Source organism: Phascolarctos cinereus, unplaced genomic scaffold, assembly GCF_003287225.1.
Source record: "Phascolarctos cinereus isolate Bilbo 61053 unplaced genomic scaffold, phaCin_HiC Scaffold_3;HRSCAF=262, whole genome shotgun sequence".
Taxonomy (NCBI): Eukaryota; Metazoa; Chordata; class Mammalia; order Diprotodontia; family Phascolarctidae; genus Phascolarctos; species Phascolarctos cinereus.
In genome coordinates this window covers 183,895,925-183,920,867 of record NW_027555736.1, presented here as the reverse complement: position 1 = coordinate 183,920,867, position 24,943 = coordinate 183,895,925, and the positions used below count along the sequence as shown (strand labels likewise).

General features: G+C 36.3%; 1 protein-coding gene across 3 annotated transcripts in view; it reads left to right on the top strand.

The window, feature by feature from the left end:
* The window catches only part of FSIP1 (fibrous sheath interacting protein 1), a 255,854-nt gene that overhangs the window by 83,542 nt on the left and 147,369 nt on the right, over nt 1-24,943 (top strand). For all 3 annotated transcript variants that reach the window (XM_078151333.1, XM_078151332.1, XM_078151334.1), the window contains one exon: nt 3,858-3,998. In XM_078151333.1, coding sequence (XP_078007459.1) covers nt 3,858-3,998 — 141 coding nt within the window. The remainder of the gene's footprint in view (nt 1-3,857; nt 3,999-24,943) is intronic.

Here is a 24,943-nt window from a genome sequence, read left to right as displayed (position 1 = left end):
TGTTGAGTTAATCTGTGCCCTTAGGTTTAGGCCTGGGGGACCAGTTTTAATGCTGTTAAAATCATGTCCCTGCATTTCCCTTTTATAGTAAATTCTTATAGTCAGGGCAAATGGTCAGTAAAAGATATGAGCACAGTGCCAGTATATCAGATCCTACTGTTTTCAATATAAATGTGTAGTCATTACATTTCCCAAACAAGTAAATTAGTGCTTGGGCTTGTCATCTGCCCACTAATACTTAACAGTTATGTATATGATTAAGTCACAGGAGTATTTCATTCAGAATACTATGGGAATAATTGGATAAAGATAAAAAAGCTTGTGAAACTAAGATGTGAATCTATTAATTGTTTGTTTGTTTTGTTGTTTTTTGGGTAGGCAGTGGGGTGAAGCGACTTGCTCAGGGTCGCACAGCTAGTAAGTGTAAGTCTGAGGCTGAATTTGAACTAAGGTCCTCCTGAATACAGGGCCAGTGCCCCTATCTACTGCACCACCTAGCTGTCCCCCGAATCTATTAATTTGTGAAGTCAAAGTCAGAAACCTCCTCTGTTTCATTTTAAAGATAGAATTTCATTGCATTCAGTAATCTTAGTAGAGAGTAATTTTTGCATAATATCTATGCCATTTGAATATGGTTAACAACTGAACATGTTTTACTACAAACAGCTCCTTTGACTCTGTTCTCTGTATATAATTGGGAATTGAGTGTATTTGTAAATCCCATCCCAGGTCTTTTGTTAAAATTGGAGTAAAGTTAGTTAGCCTCTTGTAAGTAAATTCATTTGTGTAACCACTGAACCTAGGGGTAGAAAGTATCTGCCTGCAAAGAGTATTGTTACCCATGTTTTCATGTATAGGATTGAATCCTTAATAGCATCTGATCCTTCTAAAAAATTGAAATTAAGTGGAGTGGAAAATTTTCAGAAAACAAATAAAGACAATCCTGTATGTCAAATGTAAATGATTCTAAGGGGATATGTAAAAACTTAAATTCTTTGTAGTTTCAAGTGAACTCTGGGTCCCTAATTTGTTGTTCTTCTTATAGCTCTATTATAAATAAAATCAGAACCACAAGTTTTAAGTTGGTTTTCACCAATGAACTAGTTACTGGAGAAGTAAAATTTGAGAGGCTGTACTAACTTGTATTGAGATCTGTTTTGTAAAAGATTTTAGCAGGGGCGTCTAAGAAGTCTCTGCAAGTAACTTGGAACCAAAGAAGCAAATCTACTAAAGAAGAGTCCCCCTGTAGAGCTGCCCCAAGAACAAGACCTATCCCAGAATGTCCAAGAAAAGATGTTTCCAGGGATCAGACATGGCACATCTGGGATCCAAGAGGAAACTTGTTGACTAAATGGACATTGGGAGTGGGTTAATAAATGCAAGGAGACTGGATGTTAGTTAATGTTGATGGTCATTATTGTATTACTTTGGCTATTTGTTTCACTGTATCTGTGTACTGAGTTTTCTCAGTTATCTTTGTGTCATATAAATTTCCCCTATAAAAATTAGTCATGGCTTTAGTTATTCTCGCTCTTACAGAGATTAATCAGTCTTCTTGTTCTTACATTGACTAGTCAGGGAAAATTGTGACAAGCTCCTATTGACAAAAGGGGGAAATTGAGAAAATCAAATGATCCCAATTCCATTTTGTGATTGACTCTATTCTGTATCAGTTGTAAAATTGCCCAAGCAATGTTTCTTTGTCTCTGAAATTGTTCAGAAATTCAGTTAGTCTGTGATGAATTAAATTCAGAAATCCAATTCTCTCACCAATCACCAAATGCCATTGATTCTTTCTTTGCCGCCCTGGGGATAGGGTAGAAGAAAATTGTAACGATTTTGGTAATTTTCTTGTTGGTTGTGTTATTACCCTACTGGTGCTTGTATTACTGTTGTGGATTGGGCCTCCAGTGTAGGTCTTTGGTAGGCTCTTCTGCTTCCTCCATGTTAATGAAACCACTTGTGCAATACTCAGGGAACCTTGCAGAAGATACTATCTGAAAGAATGTATGAGCGGGTTATGAGAGATAGGGTGTATAGTGGGAACCAGAGCCTAGGAACATGACCTTCAGTTTCATGGTTAATTTAAACTACCTTTAACAACTGAACATGTTTTACTACTTTGTTCTTTGTATACAATTGGGAATTGATTGTATTTTTGTATCCCAATCCCAGGTCTTTTGTTAAAATTGAATCAGGTCTAAAACTGGAGTAAAGTTAGCCTCTTGTAAGTAAATTCATTTAATGGAAACAGCAAGAAACACTCTAACTATCCCCATGGGAAGACTGGGCTATCCATGGTACTATGCCTCTTTTCTGTTTCTATGTAATATCTGGCCTAGCCTAAGGGTCATGGGAGGATCAACTGTTCAGTCAATCTTTCTGCCACCAAGGACTGGTCTCATGAATAAACTCCCTAAAATTCCCCAATTAACCCAGTAAACCCTAATAAATCTACACGTGTATCCCATGCTGCTGTGGACTACCCTTCTTTCTTAGGTATCTTGGTATTCTCTCAGAGGGTCTGCACTCTACAATTGGCATAATCAGGGCAGTCACTCAAAAAATACTTGAATTATTTACTTCAAATATTCAAATGCTTGAATATTTAATAAATATATAAATAATCGGCAGACTGACTGACAGACAAAGACAGAGGGCAGAAGAAGCATCCAGAGGCATAGGCTCACACTCCACTAGTTGAGGCATTCCCCACCCCACCCCTCACCCCCTAAATGCACTAGCTGCCACTTGGGAGTTACCACCATGGGGAAGTTATTCCATCTTTCCAGAGATCTACTCAAATGTCTTGATGCAATCTGCAGCTGGGAAAGAAGAGGGGATGAGGGCATATCACTCCCTTTTAAAGATCTATTGAGTAAGCAGCTCTTCTGCTCACTGGCCAATAAGGGAATAGTGTTATCATTCCAGAACTCCTGAGTCTTCATCACCGAGGTAGCACACACATTTGGCTCTAAGGAAGCCGGGCAGTTCTACACAACCTCATTACACTGATATGTGTACATGTTGTTTCTCATGATAGGATATAGCCTCTTTTGGATGGAACTGTTTCATTTTTTTTCCTCTATATTTTTCTCTAGTATCCAGGCATAGTGCCTGGCAATAATAGGTGCTTAATAAATACTTATTGCTAGATTAGTCTCATAGAGTTTCTGAAACTTTTAGTTGATCTGTATTTTATGCACCAAGGTTCTTGTCTTTTGCATTAAATACTATATTAATGACACCAAATTACAATTTGAAACCCAAGTCACAGGCAAAAATGGTTCTAAAGAATTACAAAACACAGACAGGTTTCTTTTGTGTGATCTTTTATTTTGGTGTTCATTTAGTATTGCCTGTAATAATAAAACTTTATATTATAAAATCTTATTCAGTAAGAATAGTCTCCCTTTAGCTTAGCCTTTGTTCAGGATTAATGCAGTGTCATGGAGAAAGTAAGCATTAAATAATAACTTTGGTGACTTAATAACCGGAAGAGTTGTCCTACCCCTTAAAACACCTAAATTAGTACTACCAAATAACATTACTTTTGGGAGAATATAACTTGAATACTTCGATTTGTTAATAATGATGAGGATAATACCTTGTATTTATTTCTGTTGATTAGCTTCTGTTGATTTGGTGGATGATTTGTTTCTGAAAAGGGAAAATTTTGAAGGTTTGTAAGTAGGGATTTGAAGATGAAGAAAAATTTATTATTGGAAGGTCATGAAGCTTACAATAGTCAGAAGTGATGGGGGGCTTGATTAATTGTGTAGTTTTTTCCCCCTTGCTTTAGAATAGTATATGGCAATATTTTTCCCTTTTTTATATATAGTTAATTTTATCTTTAGGAGGAAACTGTTCCTAATGATAACACACAAGTGAAAGTGACTCCAGGGGATGAGGCACTTCGAAACACCAAAGAGCACCGGGAAGAAAAAATTCGGCTCAAAGAAATAGATCAGCAGCTGAGAGAGTTGGAAGAAAATTTCGTAAGTCTTTATATTTTAAACTTTCAAATTTTAATTTTGATGAATAAACGTGAAGAAAAGCAAAATGAAGGCATTAGCATTCTGTTTATGCTTTGTGATATATCAAATCATCTATGAAAATCAACGTGGAATTTAGAAATAAGAATTTGAATAAAATTGAAGATTTAATCCAGTCATAGGGATCACAAATCTCTTTCCTTAGGACACAAATGATGCTGGGAGCTGCTGGCAACATAACTCCTTCTTTTACTAATTGTGTTAGGAAGCTGTCTCGGGTAATATAAGAACCGGCCTACTTCTTCCAGCGGAAAGTAGGGGATAGAAGGACAATTTGGAAGAGAGTAGATTATTCCCTTAGAGTCCAGTCTCTTGATCAAATGGAAAGTGCTGATGGGGCAGGAAATACTTTGGGGGAGAGCATATGCAAGTTGTAGTGAGCCATCATCTATCTGGTTGGGGAGAAATATGCTTATGAGGTATAAGGGGATAAAGTGCATGTGGCCTGTGAGAAACTATTTGTCAGTCCTTGATCAATGGAGACTAATGTACAAAAGAAACCTTTAGAATAATGGAGGTACTTTTTTTGAACTTTTAGCACAACCAGAGTGCTTTTCTCAAATGGACTAGTTATGTGAGTACTTTTCACTTGGGAATGGGAATGATTATAGTCAGCTAGAGGCTGAGGAGAAGAGCAGAACTTCAGAGACAGCAAAGGTAGCCTTTGATAAGCCAATACCACCTGCTTGGAGCTCAGGTGGGCTGTAGGATTTGTGATGAAATGACCACACCTACTAGGAGCTGGGGAGAGCTGCAGGTACAGAAAGTTGTGGCAGATGTCAGGGGGCAGTTATAGGGAACAATGACTTATGAAATCTGCCAAGATTAGTGGGACACGAAAACTCCTAGAAACATACTATGGTGGGCAGTCAGAAGGATGGTGGAGGAGAGAACTGATATGGAGGGACAAATTCCCATTTCACCCAGCTAGAGTCCTGTCTGATGGAGAACAGGAGGTCCCTGAGACTATTCAGAGTTCTTCTGAGGGGAGGAGTTGATCACTAATGGGTATCTTTACTTTCAATGGGTTAGAATGCATATTCTGTATAATTCTGTTTACCTGAAAGTAAAATGGTTCATCTTTTACGTTTCCTGATGCTATGTGGTTACAAGGGGATGATCTGGTCACTGATCCTTGGAGAGATGTCAGATACTGAAGTTCCTAGAGCATCTGAATCCATAGCTGGGAATAGAACTACACTGAAACATATGAAAAATGTGAAAAATATCATTTGCTAGTATATTGGTGAGAAAAAAAGGTGCTGGTCTCAGAGATAGAAGAGAGAACAGGTACTGTGTGAACTGGAAACTACTCAAAGAGGCTTTGTTGTGTGGTGTCTACTGGAGCAATTGGGATGAATCTAATTGATTATATCACCATGTCTTCACAGTGCTGTTGTAGCCAGGTTATTTAAAGGAAGCTGACAGAGTGATGTATTTGTCCCATTTCAGTGCCTGCATATGGAAAATATTTACTAGAGAAGTAGTCCCTTCCCCCCCACCAAGGACAGAAAAATAAATTTATCTGGTAGAAGCATATATACAGCTAATTTTAGATTGTTGTCATTATTGTTGTTCATCCTTTAGAAAATGAGTGAAAGAAGATGATGGCAGCAGAGATCAAGCTAATGTCCCCTAAAAATGACCGGCATTCACTCATTCAAAAAATATTTGGTGTGCATGTTTTAGTTTTCCAAGTTTTTTGAGTATCTTTGCCAAGCAAACCCCAAATGAGACCTCGAGGGTCAGATGTGACTGAAAAAAAAGGGCTGATTTGAAAAAAGGTTGATTTGAATGATAGAGTACCTACCTTGCTCCCTTTTGTTATCTGTGCTCTGTTTAGGCTGTGGAATAAGCATGAAGATATAACTATGGACCCATGGGGAGCATCCACATGTCATACCAATTGCAACCAAGCACATACATCACAACAGACATAATAAAGCTGTTTACAATCCCAATTGGGGGAACCTGCTTCCTTTATTAGGCTAAGATTTTACCTTCTGGTTCTTCTGGTTGCCTAAGGTTCTGGTTCATTTGCCCCATCACTGTCAGACAATAAATATTTATTATGTACCTACTACGTGCCAGGTACTGTGCTAAGTGCTCAGAATTCCCCTATTTTTCTTTAAACCCAAGCACTAAAATTCACTTAGACAGCATATCATAGTAAAAAGTAAAACAGTTTAGTTAGGAGAAGCATAGTAATTTCAGCTATAGGAGCCCCATTAGGAAAAGCTCCAACAAATCTTGCTCCCTACATCCTAGGATGAAGCATGTCCCCGCTTGCTCTCCTGCGAGCCATAAGGGGAAATGTTAGGAATTTCACTTATACACCAGCTGTCTTGAACTGCAGCCACTAAGGGGTGGGGTGGTGATCACAATCACCCAGCACTTGTAGGGGATGATCATGTCTGGTCTGGAGTCAGTACCAGGATGGGTCCTGGGCTTTCCCACTTGGTTGCAGGAATGTCAACCACGGCATGTGCTGGCTCACTGTTGTGTGCTCGCTCACTCTGATTGTTGGCACTCGATAGGACATGAGTGATTGCTCACTTAGCTGTGTTTCCCAGCTTAGGGGCATGAGAGGTCCTGCTTACTCTGCCCTGACATTGAGAAAGGTAGTTGCTCATGTAGACATTGCCTATCCCTCTCCATCCTTCTCCTTCTTCTCTCAATCTTGTATCTCTTCTGTCATATCTGGCAGAAGAGGAGAAAATTAGGTGCCTGAAATCACTTGGCTTGTACCATTTCATCCCTGCAACTACTTTTAAAAAGTTCCACAAGAATCCATGACCTAGCATGGCCCTGACAGCTAGCCTTTTGATAACCCCACAAGGCCTATTTAGCTCTGTACTTCCTTTTCTCTCTGTTGCCTAAAAATATAGACATTGTTGGGGGAAAAAAAGCTGCTACCTAATGGGAAGATGCTTTTGTAAGTATTGCAATTTGATTTAGTGGGGAGAACTTGAGTGGAATTGAGAAGTTGAAGAAGGTAGAGAAGGATTTGAACTGAAGTATAAGTAGTGCTTAATCCAAAGGAAATGAAGGATTCAAGGGGGAGGATTTGAACCTGAGGAGAAAAAGAGAATAAAGATTCTAGGAAAAGGAAGTTAGTAAGGCAGCTTAAATCAAGGTGAGTAATGTGATTTGTTAAGAAAAGGTAATAGGTTAGTAAGAGAAAGGAAAGAAAGTAAAATTGTGCATATCTAGCGAGGTATTAACTTTTTTTAAAAAATAAATTTTTATTAATTCTTTTGTTTTTCATATCACCATAATTTCCTCTCGTATTCTTTCCCCTCCCCTCCCAGAGAACCCTCTCAGATAACAAATAATATTTTTAAGGACAACAAAAGAAAAAGAAGGGAAACAAATCAGTATACTGATCATTATGTCAAAAAAGTAAAAAATAAGTTCAATGTACAATATGAGTGTCTTCTCATATCTTTTTTTTCAAGCCATGCTTGTTATTTATAATTTTATATTTGTTTTTAATATTTTGTTGTGGGGGCAGCTAGGTGGTGTAGTGGATAGAGCACTGGCCCTGAAGTCAGGAGGACCTGAGTTCAAATCCAATCTCAGACCAAATACCTGATGCTTACTAGCTCTGTGACCCTAGGCAAGTCACTTAACCGCAGTTGCCTAAAAAAAAAATTTTGTTGTAGTTCTTTCCATTAATTCTTTCCATTAATTTGTTGTATATTATTTTCTTGGCTCTACTGACTTCATTTTGTGTCAGGTCATGTATTTCTTTCCATGCTTCTCTGTAGTCATCATAATAGTCGTCATTTCTTACAGCACAATCATATTCCATTATATTCATGTACTACAGTTTGTTTAGCATTCCCCAACTGATGGGCATCTACTTTGTTTCCAAATCTTTGCTACCACAAAAAAGTGCTTGTATAAATATTTTGGTGCATATGGAGCCTTTCTTATTATTAATAGCCTCCTTGGGGGTATAAGCCTGTTGATAGAATCTTTGGGGTAAAGGGTATGGACATTTTAGTCACTTTACTTGCATAATTCCAAATTGCTTTCCAGAATGGTTGTACTGTTTCACAGCTTTGCCCACAGTGCCTATATTCTTGCATCCTTTCCAGCAGCAACTATTTTGACCTTTTGTCATCTTTGCCAGATTGCAAATTACATGGTAAAACTTCAGAGTTGTTTTGACTTGCATTTTTCTTATTAATGACTTGGAACAAATCTTTATCAGATAAATTTGATACGAAAAATTATGTTTCCCATTCAACAGCTTCTCTTTTTTATCCTAGGTGCATTAATTTTGTTTATGCAAAAGCTTTTTAGTTTCATGTAATCAAAATTATCTACTTGATATTTTGTAATTGTCTATATCCCTCTCTTATCTAGAGTTTTGAGAGACATATTCTGATTCCCTTATAATTTTTTATTTTATGATTTTTCTTGTATTGAGGTCATGTATTTATTTAGAATACATTGTAGTATATGTTGTAAGGTGTTGGTCCAAGCCTAATTTTCATAAGAGTGCTTTCCAGTTTTTCCAGAAGTCCTTCCTATCCCCCCAAAACCAAAAAAAGTTCTTTCCTTGGTATTTTGTGTTTTCCACTTTATTGAACACTGGGTTATTGAGTTCCATTGTTTTTGGTTTTCCCTTTTTTAGTCTATTTCATTGATCTACGTTTTTATTTTTAATCAGTACCAGATGGTTTTGATGATTGCTGCTTTATGATATAGTCTGAGGGCTAGAAGTGATATTCCCCCTTTGTCCCTACCTCTTTTCATTATTTCCCTTGATATTCTAAAGCTTTTATTTTTCCAAATGAATGTTGTTATTATTTCATTGAGTTCTGTAAAGTATCCCTTTGATAATTTGATTGGTATAGCATTAAAATGTATTTTCACTTTGGTAGCATCATTTTTATTATATTGGTATGGCATACCTGTGAAGCAATAAATATTCCTTTAGTTATGTAAATTCACTGTGCCATCTAGCTGACCTAAATATAAATATTTTTTACACATTTTACACCTTTTCCTCTTTGGAATGTAGACTTTGTGGTAGAATAGCTGGATCAAAGGGTATGTACAGTTTAGTAACTTTTGGGTCATAGTTCCAAATTGCTTTCCAGAATGGCCAGACTAATTTATAGCTCCATCAGTATTATACTAGTATGCCTGTTTTCCAACAGTCCTTCCAATATTTATTATTTTCTTCTTTTGCCATCTTTGCCAATCTGATGTGTGAGGTAGTCCACCACCTCAGCTGAGAAGTCTTATAACCTCACTGTCAGTCAAGATTGGTCACTGCTTTAATCAGTTCTGATGGCTTTCAACAGTGTTTTCCTTGTGTATCTGTGCTTATGATTATTTTTTTTTAAATTTTACTTGTTTCATTTTCTATCAGTCCATGCAAGTCTTTCTAAGTTCTCCGAATTCTTAATATTCAGTGTTTCTTATAGTGAATATTACATTATATTAATATACTACAATTTGTTTAATCATTCTCCATTTGATGGACACCCATTTTGCATCTAGTTTTTTTCTATCAGAAAGAGTGCTACTAGAAATATTTTTTGATAACATGTGACTTTTTCCCTCTATTTTTGTGCATTTTGGGGTATATACCTAGTAGAGGCATTGTAGGGTCGTAGGATAGGAGAAAGTTAGTTACTTTGCTATATTATTCCATATAATTTTCCAGAACATTTGGAAACATTGATACTTCATCACCAGTGAGTCCATTTATGCATCTGTCTTCTCACAGCCTGCAACATTAACTATTTTTGTTTCTTTAGACAGGAAGAATTTTTAAAGGATACTAATATGCTGTGCTTGAAATAAAAAATACAAATAGCTTTCTAATAAGTTACCAAGAGATAATGATCTTTGAGCTGTTTGTTTTCAGAAAACATGATGGATTTATACTGATCCACACATATTCTTTGATCTAGTCTTAAATTATAACTATTGGTGGATTTTGTAGCATGGTTGGTTGGGGCTATTTGTTCTATTTGTAACAATGTGATAGGGTGAAACTCTTTAATATATTTACCTTGGCTTAATCTGTATCATACTCTGCCATCCAGGCTAACACTATAGTACTATTTAAACAGTACCAGGTAGTATACTAAGTGGCTTGATGTAGTTCATGTTCTTTTTTAAAATAGTATTTTATTTTTCTCCCAATTATACATGAAAACAATTTTTAACATTTTTTAAAGTTTTGAATTCCAAATTCTATCTCTCCCTTCCTCTCCTTTCCCTCCCTCTGAGATGGTAAGAATTCTGATATATATTATACATATGCAATCATGTAAAACATTTTTATATTAGTCGTTTTGTTCAAAAAGACTCAAACTAAAAAAAGAATGAAAGAAAGAAAGGTGAAAAATAGTATACTTCAGTCTGTATTGAGACAACATCAGTTCTTTCTCTGGAGGCAGATAGCATTTTTCATCATAAGTCCTTTGAGATTGTCTTGGACCATTGCATTGCTGAGAGTAGCCAAGTCATTCACAGTTGATCATTGTACAACATTGCTGTTATTATGTATAATGTTCTCTTGGTTGTGTTCACTTCACTTCGTATCAGTTTATGTAAGTCTTTCCAGGTTTTTCTGAAATCATGTTGCTTATCATTTCGTATAGCACAATAATATTCCATTACAATTATATACCCACAACTCGTTCAGTTATTCCCCAAATGATGGACATCCCCTCAATTTCCAATTCTTAGCCACCATAAAAAGAGCTGCTATAAATATTTTCATACACATAGGTTCTTTTCCCTCTTTGTATTATCTCTTTGGGATGCAAACCTAGTATGGTATTGCTGGATCAAAGAGTACGTATAGTTTTATGGCCATTTGGGTATAGTTCCAAATTGCTCTCCAGAATGGTTGCATCAGTTCTCAACTCCACCAACAATGCATGTATCCCAGTTTTCCCACAACCCCTCCAACATTTATCATTTTTCTTTTTTGTTGTATTAGCCAATCAGGTGTGAGGTTATTTTAAATTGCCTTTCTCTAATCAATAGTGACTCAGAACACTTTTTCATATGACTATAGATAGCTTGCACATCTTCTTCTGAAAACTGCCTATTTGTATCCTTCGACCATTTATCAATTGGAGAATCATGTTCTTTCCAATGAGATATCTGTTTTATGTCAGCATTAATTTAGAATCTCAGTTTGGTGAGCAACATTAAGAGGTCATTTAGACTGTTCTGTTTTAGGGCAGGACTATAATAAACCAACTTTTTAGTTTAAAAGAACATTTTCCTTTGTGCTGTTTGTTATTAATTCTTCATTCTGGAAGAGGACCAGTGACATCATGCGGGTGATATCTTGACTTGCAGTGAATTGGATTTAAGTGAGTCAGAGCTATGCAAAGTCATCAGCCTCACTTGCTTCTCCAGAATTATTGGAGTCCAGTGGGAAGACAAAAGTCAAGTGGACAGGCAATACCCAGAAGGCACAGTGTTAAATGCTTTACAAATATCATCTTATTTAATTCCCACAACCCTATGAGACAGATGCTATTATTATCCCCATTTTATAGTTGAGGAAACTGATGCATACAGAGGCTAATTGATTTGTCCAGGGTCACAAAGCTAGTAAATTGGTTGAGGTCAGATTTGAATTCAGATCTCTTTGACTCTAAACTCAGTGCTTTTATCTACTATGCCATTTATCAGCCCTTCAGATGAATTAGTTGTTGTCCTGCATTCTTGAAGAGGACCACGATGACATTACTATGTTGGAGTCCAGGTACAGTGTGTCCAGCTATGGCTGATCAGACCAAAAAGAGCGTGGAAGGCTCTACCACAGGTTGGGCACAAATGGTCCACGTGAATATTTGGAGTGGAGCTCTCTAAATTTGTGCATCTCACATTTCAAAGGAATTACTCTCATGATGGAAGTCTATTCATTGCAATTCTTCCCAATGTAAAAAGAATTGAAGTGGAGATCTTAATATAATAGGGTAGCCTTTACTTTTGAACTAACTCTCATGGAGCCAATGGCCTAAGGCATCTTTCCCCACCAAGAGCTTAGTCCTTTTCTCCTCACTTGAATACAGTCAGGAAGAAATGAGAATTCAACTCACATTGGATGGTTATTAAAGACCCTTTGAATGCTGGCTTGATGGCTAATCAAAAAGGATCCTCTTCAGTACGTGGTTAGTGATTGGAACTAGTTACAAAATGTCTGAGCATTCTCCAGTGGGAAATCCAGCCCTTGCATTACCTGCCATCATGGCTTTAGGAAGGAGGCTCCCCAGCCTCTTCCATGTGGAGATTGCTTTCAGCTGACCATGCTGCACCTGCTTACCAGCCACCTGTTAACATTAGGGAAAGAGATAACACTTTGATTTTTGTTTCTTGCTACTAGAACAATAATTATAATATAATTGTTGTATATGTGAATTACTGAAGAAATTTTAAGATAGGACTGAAGAAAAGAAGTAATATCTGTTTTATTTGGCTTATTTCCCATATACGTTTGTCAGACTCCTGCCTATTCTATGTCCCTAGGCAACCTTTGATTCAGAGTTTATTCAGACAGATAAAATATGCTTTATTGTACTCATTAAGACATAATAAGCGTTATGTGTAATGAGCCTCCCTAGTGTACTAGACAATGTCTACTCCATGCCCAGAAAGGAAAAGCAGGCTCTTCTGCAGTTCCTTCCATAGTGCCAGACTAAAGAGTCAGTTGCTGTCCCTGACCTGGCAGCCTTTATAACTTCTAAGTTCGATACTTCTTCACATGCCTTTGAAAGAAACCAATGTACTCATAGACAATAACAAATAACAAATGCAGTAATAGAGTAAATTCTTAAGGATGCTTAGGAAAGTTTGTGACTGCAGAAGACAGAAGTGGGTTGATGGTGCAAAATGTGCTTGACACATTGCAACTGTGAAGAGGTATTCTCCTTGCACCTTTTCTAAATTCTTGTCCCTATATAATTTACAAAGGACTTCACTTTGTTTCTTTATGTCACACTCTGATAAAAACCAGTTAAATTTCAGTTTGCTATTATGAATTTCAGTATTCTGTAACTTCAAAATCTATATCAGGAATTTCTTAAAAATTTTTGATGCTGTTTTTATTACATCAAGAATCATCAGTATTTTCTTTTCTCTTTGTTTAATATATTTTGTCTTTGTATAAGCCTCATTTACAAATACATCCCTTCCCCTTTCCCTATATAGTGAACAATACCTTGTAATAAAGAATAAGAAAGAGAGAAAAAAGGGGAAAAGGAGTTTTATAAAACTAACCAATATGCCAACCAAATCTGACTGTAGATGTAATGTTTCATACCCATAAGCATCTCTCCAAGAGCTGGAGGTGATGATGATGTCCCTGCCCTCCTCTTTTCTCTGCCCAAGAACCTTCCCTAGTAGCAAAGAGCATTATTAGTTTAGCAAAAACAACTGGCACAGTGACTGGATCTGACAATGTATTGTGTGCCTGTTGTCCCTTTACTTTCTGTTGATAAGAGGGAGGTACAATTCCTTAATCTCTTCTGAGGGTCAAGACTGGCCACGACAGTTACTCAACATTAAGTTTTATATTACTTTTTAAATTTAAATTATGTTGATCATTTTGTATATTTTTTCCCTTCTTCTGTTTACTTTATACTGTATCAGTTCATGTAAGTTTCCCTATGTTTCTCTGAATTCTTTTTATTTGTTGTTTCTCATGCCGTAATAATATTCCATGACATTCATGTATTACAATTTATTCAGCCATTACCCCAACTCAGTGAGTAGGCACTTTGTTTCTAGTTTTTTGCTACCACAAAAAAAATGTTGCCGTGAATATTTTGGTAGACAAGAAGCCTTTTAATTTTTTTTGGACCACCTTCGGATGTATTCCCAGTTGTGGCTTCTCTAGGCAGATAGATGTGAAAAGTTTAGTCACTTTTCTAGCATAATTCCAAATTGTTTTCTAGAATGCCAGACTGATAGTTCTACCAACAGTGTATAATCAGGAAAAATAAATCAACACATTGATATGTCTTAAGATGTATGTCTTATTTTTTACTTCTAGTCTATCAGATCTCTGCCAAGAGGTAGAAAGCATTCTTCATCATCAGTCTTTTGAAGTCATAATATATATAGATATTTCACACAAGGATTCCCTTCCCTCCATTTATAATTTTCTTTTTATTCTAGTCTCATTGGTTTTGTTCATGTAAAAGCTTTTAAATTTTATATAGCTGTTTTCTTTTTATGTTAATGTTATAGACCTATTTTTCTTTTGACAACTGCTTTGGCTGCATCCCAGCTGTTGAGTCATCATTAGCATTCTTTGTCACATAGTTATTATTTTTATGATTTATTTTTTTCCTACCAATTCTAGTTCCCAATTCTCATTTTCACATCTACTCCTATTTTCTTTTCTTACACCCCTAATCTTATTAGGATTCAAGAGATTTTCCAATGGGATCTCTGAATCCTAGATCATACTTTCTTTCTATAGCCTATTGGTCCCTGTCTCCATCAATATTGCCCTGACCTGTATACTTCTTAAATCCATAGGCTCCCTTCTGCCTTTGGGTATGATCCCCTGAAAGCCAAACATACATTCATATCTATCTCCAACTGTTAACTATACTAAGTTAGCTTATTTTTATTTTCCATATGTTGGCACCCCAGCTTTTCTGAAAACTGTCCGTAAGAGTCATGGAATAATGGATTTTGTAATACTTCTACTCTCCCTACAAAGATTCTTAAGTATTCGTTGAACTAATCTTACAGTATCAGTGGGATCCCCTCCTTATCCCATTGACAGGGCACCCCATATCCAGCTAAAAGTGCTGTAGCCACAAGGTGCCAAGCTTCTGGATCTGGCCATCCAGTCACCCAGGACTCCCTTTCTTCTGCATAGCCCTTCCCTGACTACAAATAAGATTAACCATGAAGTCATTGCAATACAGTTCTACTAACGAACACCAAATGTTCAGGGTTTGGCCTAGCTCAGCCTAGTCTAGTGATTCAGGCTCAGGATTAGAATGCAATAAAATGCTTTTGGACCATAAAATCCAACAAAAAACCATTTATTCATAAAAGGATTAAAAGAATACGATTTACTAAGAACAGATACATCTTCCCTCTGACCCTGCATTCACCAAGGCAGCCATGCTGTGTAAGAAAGACCCAGGATAAGAATTCTGCCAAATATCGGAGCACCAACTCCCTGTAATCTTGGCTTATTTTGCTCCTAGGTCACCAGACCAATCAAATTCTGACAGCCTCCAGGCCTCCTTAAAGGGCAACCATCTCACCTGTAGAAAATGGATACTATTCCTACCATACACATTCATTGTATATGATGTCATTATTAAGTCTCAATTTAGGTGTGCTTTTTCTGTGTTCCCTGTGTTTTAATTTTTATGATATTATAGTCCTTAAAGGATATATCTGTGTGTATAATTTATATACATGTGTACACATTATACATATGTACATATATGTATATGTACATGTGTGTATATATATACACATGTAGTATTTCTAATGTGTGTTTTTTTAGTATTTGTATTCTTTTACAATCTAGTTCATGGGTGTATTTTTGTAAAGGTATTGTGAAGTCCTGTTCTAATAATATAGATGTGTATATACACTACACACACACACATATACATACCCATAGATATACACATATAAATATACATATATTCTGAAACCTCCACAAGTCTTTTAGCTTTATTTTATTGCTTTATTTTATTATTATTGTTATTATTTTTTTTTTTGGTGAGGCAATTGGGGTTAAATGACTTGCCCATGGTCACACAGCGAGTAAGTGTCGAGTGTCTGAGGCTGGATTTGAACTCAGATCCTCCTGACTCTAAGGCCAAAGCTCTATCCACTGTGCCACCTAGCCACCCCATCTTTTAGCTTTAATATTTCTAATTGTTAGTGCTTTCCTTCCCAAACTACCTTGTATATAAGTACTTTGCATTTATTTGTGGTCTCTTTATATTTATCCTAAATATGCTTGTATTTGAAAGGCCCATTTTCTTTATCACTACAAACAATAGCTGTTGACCAACTTTCACTAACAGGCAGATGGGCTCAAAAGCCTTGGCAGTGGCAGCATCCCCTAGACCACGGATCTAAGTTTTATGGAACAAATCCTTTTATTAAGGGGATTTGTTCTGTGAAGTTTGGATTTGGTCAAAGGGCTGCACTTGAGGACCTACAGGGCCACATGTGGCCTCTAGGCCACAGGTTCCTCATCCCCTGCACCAGACCACTGTCCCTGCTTCCAGGCTAGCCATCACCGGGCATCTTCTATAGAATCAACTCCTGTAGAGAAAGGGCCAGTCGTCCTCACCAAATGCCACCCACAGGGTAGGCAAGCTAAACTAGCTAGAACAGCAAGGTACTCTGAGGGATAGACAGAAGGCAGCATGTGCCAGGTAAGTTGAACTGGCATCACTACCTTGACCTACATCTTCCCTCAGACCCTGATGGAAACAGTCCCATATGCTAAACACAAAGGGGTTCGGAAGAGCAATGCTTCCAGCCTAGTGTCCTCAGCCATCATCCTGAGAAACAGCCCAAGTCGGAATGCAGCTGTAGGTGCCACAGGTACAACTACTGAAGACCCAGAAAAGAAAGTTCTTGCCACCAAAATAACTGGCACTATCAAATAGTTCAGGAGCTTATATGATTTTATCAATGGAAATTACATTAAGGAAGAGGCCTTACAATCTGCTTTGCCATTTTACCCAAAGCACCATGGGACCTATCCACCTGACTTACAGCTGAAACCTTCCATGTAGACTGTCTCCCCATTAGAATGTGAGCTCCTTAAGAGTAGGTACTGTCTTATTTTTATATCAGTATCCCCACTGTGTAGTACAGTGCTTTTTGTACAGTAAATGTTTAGTAAGTGCTAACTCATTCATTCGTTCATGTCCTTCCCCTCTGAATATAAGCTCCTAAGGGATTGTTCATTCTTTGCTTTTGTGTTTCCATCACCTGTCACAGTGTCTAGCTTGTTGATTGATTGAATTTGAAATATGTGATAAATCTCTCATCTTCCAGAGGCACTAAATCATTCAGGACCATGAAGCCACAACTCTCTACTACCCTCTGGTGGCTATCTATATCTATATCTATATCTATATCTATATCTATATCTATATCTATATCTATATCTATATCTATATCTATATCTATATCTATATCTATATCTATATCTATATCTATCTATATCTATGTCTATGTCTATGTCTATATCTATATCTATGTATCTGGTATATATGGAAAGAGAGAGAGAGAGAGAGGGAGAGAGAGAGAGAGTGAAAGGGAGAGAGACAGAGAGAGAGAGAAAGACAGAGAGAAATCTAGATCTAGATATTGTTGTTGTTTTCTAGTTGTCTTAGTCTTCATGTCCCCATTTGGAATTTTCTTGGCAATGATACTGTAGTGGTTTTCCATTTACTTCTCATTTTACAGATGAAAAACTGAGTCAAACAGGGTTAGGTGACCTCTCCAGGGTCACACGGCTAGTCTGAGGCCAGATTTGAACTCATGAAGATGAGTCTTCCTGATACTAAGCCCAGTGCTCCATCCATTGTACCACTTAGCTGCCTGGCTTTATATTAGATGTAGATATGCCTATGCAAAACCATGTACCATCTTCTGGTTACACGGTTAGGTCCTTAAAAAGGTTTAAGTTGGAGATTATAGTAAATAAAGCTAGAACACACATTAAACATATTGCAAAGTAAATTTAGAGCCCAATATATTTAAAACTTTAGAGAGTAGAAAGATTCCTAGACTTCAGTGCTCTTGCTGTTGTTACCTAATATCATAAGACTTAATTTAAAAATATATGTAATATATGCATAATATATAATAATATGAAATATTCTAGAATATTTTTATTCCAAACCAAACGGTATTATAACATACTTAGTGAAACTTAATGAAAAGGGTATGATTGTTTCCTATTAATTTTTATAATTGAGAATAATATTGGATATGGTAGCTCATTTGTAAGATGTTTCAGTTGTCTATTTTTACTTTACTTCTATGTCAGATACTTTTGATATGATTTTGTTTCATCCCAAGTTTACTTAAAATGTGATGTTTTCTTTTGAAATGTGCTATTTTTCTTGTAAATGCCTTTGAATTATTCCTGACCTGTTTTGAAAAAATTTGAAAAGACACATTTTCATTAGAATCATTAAAAGTAAACCCAAATTGTGCATATATAATTACATTTCTTCTTTAATTTTATGGATGTGTTTTATCATTAGAATCTTGTTTATTAACACTTTTGCTTTCTATTTTAATAGCCCTTGGGTAAAGCTTTGATTGGCTGCTGGCAAGGTGACCCATTGGGTTTGAGGAAGAGAACTCCAGATGTCACTGTCACCACCTGCCTCAGTCTCACTTTTGGTCCCTTTCTTCTAATTTACCACATCATTCTTTTCTTCCTGTGAAGACATCTTCAGAAACTCTTAAGTATAGGGGGAAAACCACACTTTTCTGTCTCGATCTCACCTTAGCTTCCTTTCTTCCCAATTCGGGACAAAATACAATTCTCAGGGTCTTTATGGGCAGCCAGTTGAAGCCTTACCTGAGGGCTCTTTCCCTGGTGTATTTATTTAATTTCATGGATATTACCCAATTATTCTTAATAGGTGTTTATACAAAAGAATTTATGGTAAAAAACAAAGCAAAGAAAACAAAGGGACACCTATTTTACTGAGTATACATATTCTGCTGAAACAGAGTATGTATGACTATGCATCATACGTTGTTGGGGGGCATTCTAGACCAATAAGGAACCACATTTTCAGTCATACAGTTGGTTTCTACCAGTCTCCAATGATTATCTGAATGAATTGTCTGAAGGTATGCATTGTGTATAAATGACACGTCCAACAAAGTGGATGGGTATACTCTTTGTACTTATCTACTCTTACAACTTTTTTGGTTGCAGAACCTCTTTACACAATATAGTTTTACAAACATTGCTCTAAGCAACTAAACAAATTGACTCATGCTAACTATCTGTTTGTTTGTTACAAGTTGTTATGATAAAATAATGTAGTTTTAAAATGTGATTATTTAATATTTTCCATTCTCTATCTGGTTGATATTACGTGGTGGCATACATCCAGATATCACTGAGCTTTGAAACACAATGGAATTGTATTACATTGAAATATAGAGTATCCTAACGGGTTGGAGCAAAGATATTATTAAGTAACGATAGTAATTATTTTCTGTTTGTGGGCAATGATCCATGTCTTTTAGCATACCTCAGTATTTAAATACTGTTAAGATCTCTCTGCATACCGTTTTTCTTCTTATTTCAACTGTGCGCTACATTTAATTTTTGACATGCTCTTATTCTCCTATACTATTTACTATATGTGCCAACCTTTTTTGTTTTGTTTTGTTATGGAAGTAGTATTCAGCAGTGTGTAAAATTTGCTTGGAACCAGATTTGCTCTGTAAGTGTAACTAATGCTTATGTCGCCATTCTTTGTTCCGTAATGAGTAAGAAACCCATGGCATGTTTCTTAAAAGTCACAGAAGCACAGAAACAGAATTAAAAGGGATTTCAGAGGCTGTCTGGTTATAACTAATCTGTACCTGAATTGGAGCCTTCCCTATAAAATCCCCACAAAGTGGTCATTAAACTTTGACCAGCAGATCTCTAGTGAGGGGGAAGCTATCACTTACACAGGTAGCCCATTATACTTTTGGAAAGCACTTACTCTGAGGAAGATTTATTATAAATCTCAGATTTACCTTTTTCTAGCTTTCATCCACTGGTTCTAGTTCTGCTCTCTGAGAACCAAGTACAAGAAATCTAGTCCCTCTTCCATGAACCAGGAGCCTGGGGAAGAGCAAGACTCCCTCAGACTTTTGGTTCTACATGTTCAGGGAGGTCAAATCACCACCACTAAACTGAGCCCCTTCATTCCTGCCCTGACTCAAGAGGAGATAGCCCAGGACCCTGAGCTGAGAACACTGGGCACTGCAGTATTCTGTAGACCACTGGCCCTGTTTTTTAGCCTGGCCTCTATAACCAACATTGAGGGCAGCAACCCTTGTGCATTGATTGATTGATGATTGATTGTGGAGAAAGAGCCTACCATCCCTACTACCACCGATACCAACCACTGACCAATTGCCAGAGCCCTGAGAATAGTATCCCCTCCCTTTTCTGACTCAGCCCCTAAAGACATTATCCAGGATAACAATCCTTGTGGAGATTTGACATGTTGACTACTTCTACAAGAGCTATAGCCCTAATCATCTCAGCAACCATAGCTACTGAAGAACTGGAAAAGAAAGCTCTTGCTACCAAAGTCCTTAGCACTATTAAATAGTTAACATCAGAAATAGATGTGGTTTTATCAGTGGAAATGACATTAAAGAAGATACATTGCCATCTGCTTTGCTGATATACCTTAAGAACCTTTCTATTTGACCTGCAGCTGAAACCTACTCTCTCTCTCTATATATATATTGTCTCCCCCATTAGAATGTGAATTCCTTGAGAACAGGGATTATCTTGCTTTTATTTCTAGTATTTAGTACAATTTTCCATCCTTTCCTCACTCCTTCCATTCATTCATAACATCCCTTCAAGTATATGGTGACAAACATTATGTTCCCGTATCCTTACCACAAACCTTTACTTTTCCAGACTGAACATCCCCAATTTCTTAACAAATTCTGTTATGGCAGGGTTTCTAGTCTCTTATGTATTCTGTTAATGCTTTCCAGAAAATTCTCCATCTTGTCAGTGTCCTGCTTAGCTTCTGAAATCAAATGAAATCAGGCATGTTCAGAGTACGATAACTATAGCCATGGCTAATTGTTGTGCCAAACTGTGCATTCCATGCCTGCTCTCTGCAAGACTTCAATGTTGTGGGCCTCTAAGCAAGCCTTTATTTATAAAGAACTTTTTTCCCCCAGGAATTTCCTGCCCTTTTTTCACAATATGACACTAGCTTGTTTAATTGCCTGTGACTGACAAATTAAACCTTAATGGAGGGGCTTGTAACTTGGGGTCTATGGACTTGTTTTTGTGTGTGTGTTTTTTTTTTATAACTACATTCTAATATCATTGATTTCCTTTGTAATCTGTATATTTTATTTTATGCTTTTAAAAACTTTATTCTGTGTAGGTGGTCCATAGTTTTCACTAGACTTTCAAAGGGGTCCGTAACACAAAAAAGGTTAAGAATCCTTGTCCCGATGGAAGCAGAAACTACCTATCTGACCTTAAAAGAGGAAAAAAAAATTAAAAAAATTAATTTTTGCAAATATGTTTATAGCAGTGCCATTTATAACAGTGAAAAATTGGTGGTAATGCCACTAAGCAGTTATCATGATATTAATATTATTTGGAAGTATGTCAGTATACTTCATAGAAGACATAAGTATAAGGCACATAACAATAGCTTTTTATTTGAATTTCTTAGTTTATAGTTAATAAAAGTCAGGTCTACTATCTTACTGATCTTTATAGCTTTTCAAAATTGCAGGTAGAAAATATTTGTATAAAATTCAGTGGAAAAAGAGTTCACAACAAAGTTATAGTTTTGAAAGATGTGTATTATTGAAGCTTGCAGTAGAATTTGGAAGGACCTTGCATAAATTAAATGCTTAAATTCTTAATTTTGTTTTTTTATGGGGCAGGAAATAATTGAAACATTCTATTGTCTTGTTATTTAATTTATAGTATATATATATATATATATACACTTATCATTTTAGCTATGTGAAATGCTTTTGAGTTATTAAAGAAATAATAATAATAATAATAATAATAATAATAATTTATGTTTAGCACAACACTTCAGGCAGTGTTCTACAGTGATCACAAGACTAAGAGAAATTATTCACCCCAGTAAAGAACACTTTTTATTTGTCATAGTTGGGCATGGACCACTGCGTGCAACCCAGTGCTCACCGATCAAAAGCCTTTATTTGTAGCACTTCATATTAGAAGGAAGAAGAACTGGCATTCAACAATCTCCTCCATTCTAAAGTATTCCCAAGAATGGTTCATAAGTGTTGTCAGGAAAAGCCTTTCCTGGTCTCAGTTATCTTAGAATGCACTTAACCGTGTATTTTAGGCCCTTATTGAATTTCTTTTTGGTTCTCAGTTCGACCTTAATTCACTTGTTTGTCATTGGAAGCTATTGCTATTTCTTTCCACATTCTTTCACCTTCAAGTTTCCTGGAAACCGCTGAGCTTAGCCTTTTTTAGTGAACTGCATTGTCATGGCTGCATCAAAATGTCTAGCACCCTAAGCCCTGTTGCTGAGCACTGAGACCAAGAATTTGATCCACAAAAGATTACAAATCTTGCGTGGTTTTTATCCTTTTTTTTTTGAAATGTGTCTACCATTTAGTAGTTTCATATAATAGCCTCCAAACCGTAATCAGAAGATAGGGGGATTGCCTCTACTCTACTTGGAAGTTGTTGACTCATAGAATCAAGGTGGAAGGAACTTTTGGGATCTTCTAAACCAGGAATTCTTAACCCACAGTCTGTACTTAAAAATATACATTTTGATAACTGTATTTTATATAATTGTTTTCCTTTGTAATTCTATATATTTTATGCATACATTCTCAGAAGGAGTCTATAGGCTTTACCAGACAGCCAAAGGGGGATCCCTGACACAAACAAGGTTAAAAACTCATAATTTTGTCCAAACCTTTTATTTTTAGAGATGAGGAAACTTGAATTTTAGAGAGGTTGTGATTTATTCCAGGTCCCAGAGCTATTTAGTGGTCTAGCTGGGAGTGGAAACTTGGCCTTCTTCCTCTCAGTCCAATAGGTTTTTCTCTGTACTATGTTGTCTTTTTAAGTCAATATAGTCAGTTTTCAGGTAAAACCTGTGGCTGCCCATTACAGAAGGCCTTTGCCTTTAAATTATTCTTCCACCTTCCAAGATCTTCTTCATATCCAATATGAAGGGAAGGGTGGGGACAGTACTTTCATTTTAGTTTTCATTTAATGTTCAGTGCCATAGAAATAATTTATTTGTGCTTAAATTTTCTTATTTGTAACAGCTGTTCGGGAGGTAGAAAAAATCCATATTATGACATTCTATAAAATTTGCATTTTCATTTTGAATGCAAATCTTGTTTGCTCTCATTTAAGTAATAATATCAACAATAGCATTAAGAATAATAACATGTGTTTTCACTATTGTCCTCAATAATATGTTGCAAAATGTTGTGTTGTGAAATTTTGTCTGGACTTTGCACACTAAAAATACATACTTCTAGGCAAATATGTGTTTTAGAAATTTCACTGAATCAAAGCAAGTAAATGCAGTTTTGACTATTTAATATAGAAGTTGGTGGAAAATAGAGTCTTAAGATTAACATAAATACATGTATGCAGCAGAATTAATAAACTTGGCTATTGCAAGTTTTCATATAATGGGTTAATATAGGCAATTATATTCTGGTGGAATAGTAATATAATGAAAGGTAGGTAGTAGGTAATTATATTCAGTGATTGATTAAATTTGTACTAAAAGCTTAATTAAACAGAATGCTTAAGGAATAGATTAATTGAATTTTCTTTGTTTCAGCTCTTATAAATGAAAGATTTTCTAAATCTTTCAAACTATCTTAATAGAGTTTCCTCTGCAAGGTTTTGTTTTTTCCTTCAAGAAACTTACAATATACATAGTTAACTATCAGTATGTGCAGAGCCTGCACTGAAAGTCAGGAGGACCTGAGTTTGAATCCTTCCACAGATGGCTATTTGCTTTGTGGCCCTGAGCAAGCCAAATAGCTGTCTTCCTCAAGTTCCTCACTTTTAAAATGGAGATGATAAAAGTACCTACTTTCCAGAGTTGCTGTGAGTATAAAATGAAATAACATAGGCAAAGTGATCATAAACCTTAAATGCTGTATATCAGTTATTATGAATATAGATTCTGTCTACATTAAGTTATAATATTGTGTACATTCCTTAGAATTACACAGAAATTAAAACATTTGTGGCATTTTAGAAATTGAAATAAAGTGTTTGATTTGAATTTCATTGCAATGCCCATAATATAGTACGATACTGTTTCCAGCATGCATCATTAGTACCAGAGGTAATCTATCCTATGAGAAATATTGTTCATTAGGAATCACTGGCTGCTATGCCATTTATCCTTTTGGTAGCCAGAAGCATTTGCAGGCCAGGTCCACTAAAGCTCTGAGATCGTTTTCCACGTAGACATGAAGTACCTACAGAACTCCTCTGGCAAGGTAATCCTTCCTTGAAATCAGTCTCTCTCTCAGATTGCATTGGCTCCTGCACTGGTTCAGAATCCTCACTTGCCTTTACTACTGAGGCCTGATTGCCCTTTCTTACATTTGCTATACCCTTAAGGTTCCCAGACCCTCAGCTGACTTCTAGAAAATGAGATTTCAGGCTTTTTTTCCTCTCTGCTTTAACCTTCTGGCTTCTTGACCTTTAGTGTGAACGTAACCCTGGGGACTGTGGGAGCCTTAATCCCCTATTTGTTAGTCTCAGTCTGATCCAGCCCTTTGCTCAGCTCTTTTTGGGTCTGGGCATCCTTTCTCCCCAACACACTTGATCCTCCAGTTTCCTGCTTTCTGGAATGGCACTTGCCTTTGGGAAAATTTTAGGAAAATTTTGAGAAAAAAATTACTTGCAAATACCATGCTCTTAAGATAAGTTTCCCATTTGGTATCTTATTAATTCGTATGTGAAAGACAATAAGATATCAAATATTTGTTCTTTTTTAGGGGGAAGGGATCTTTCCAAATTGAAGATTCCCAGTAGAAATTTCTTAATGAGGGTGAAATTTTTGTTACAATGCCATTATATACTATGACAATGATGAGTATCTTTGAAGGTCCTT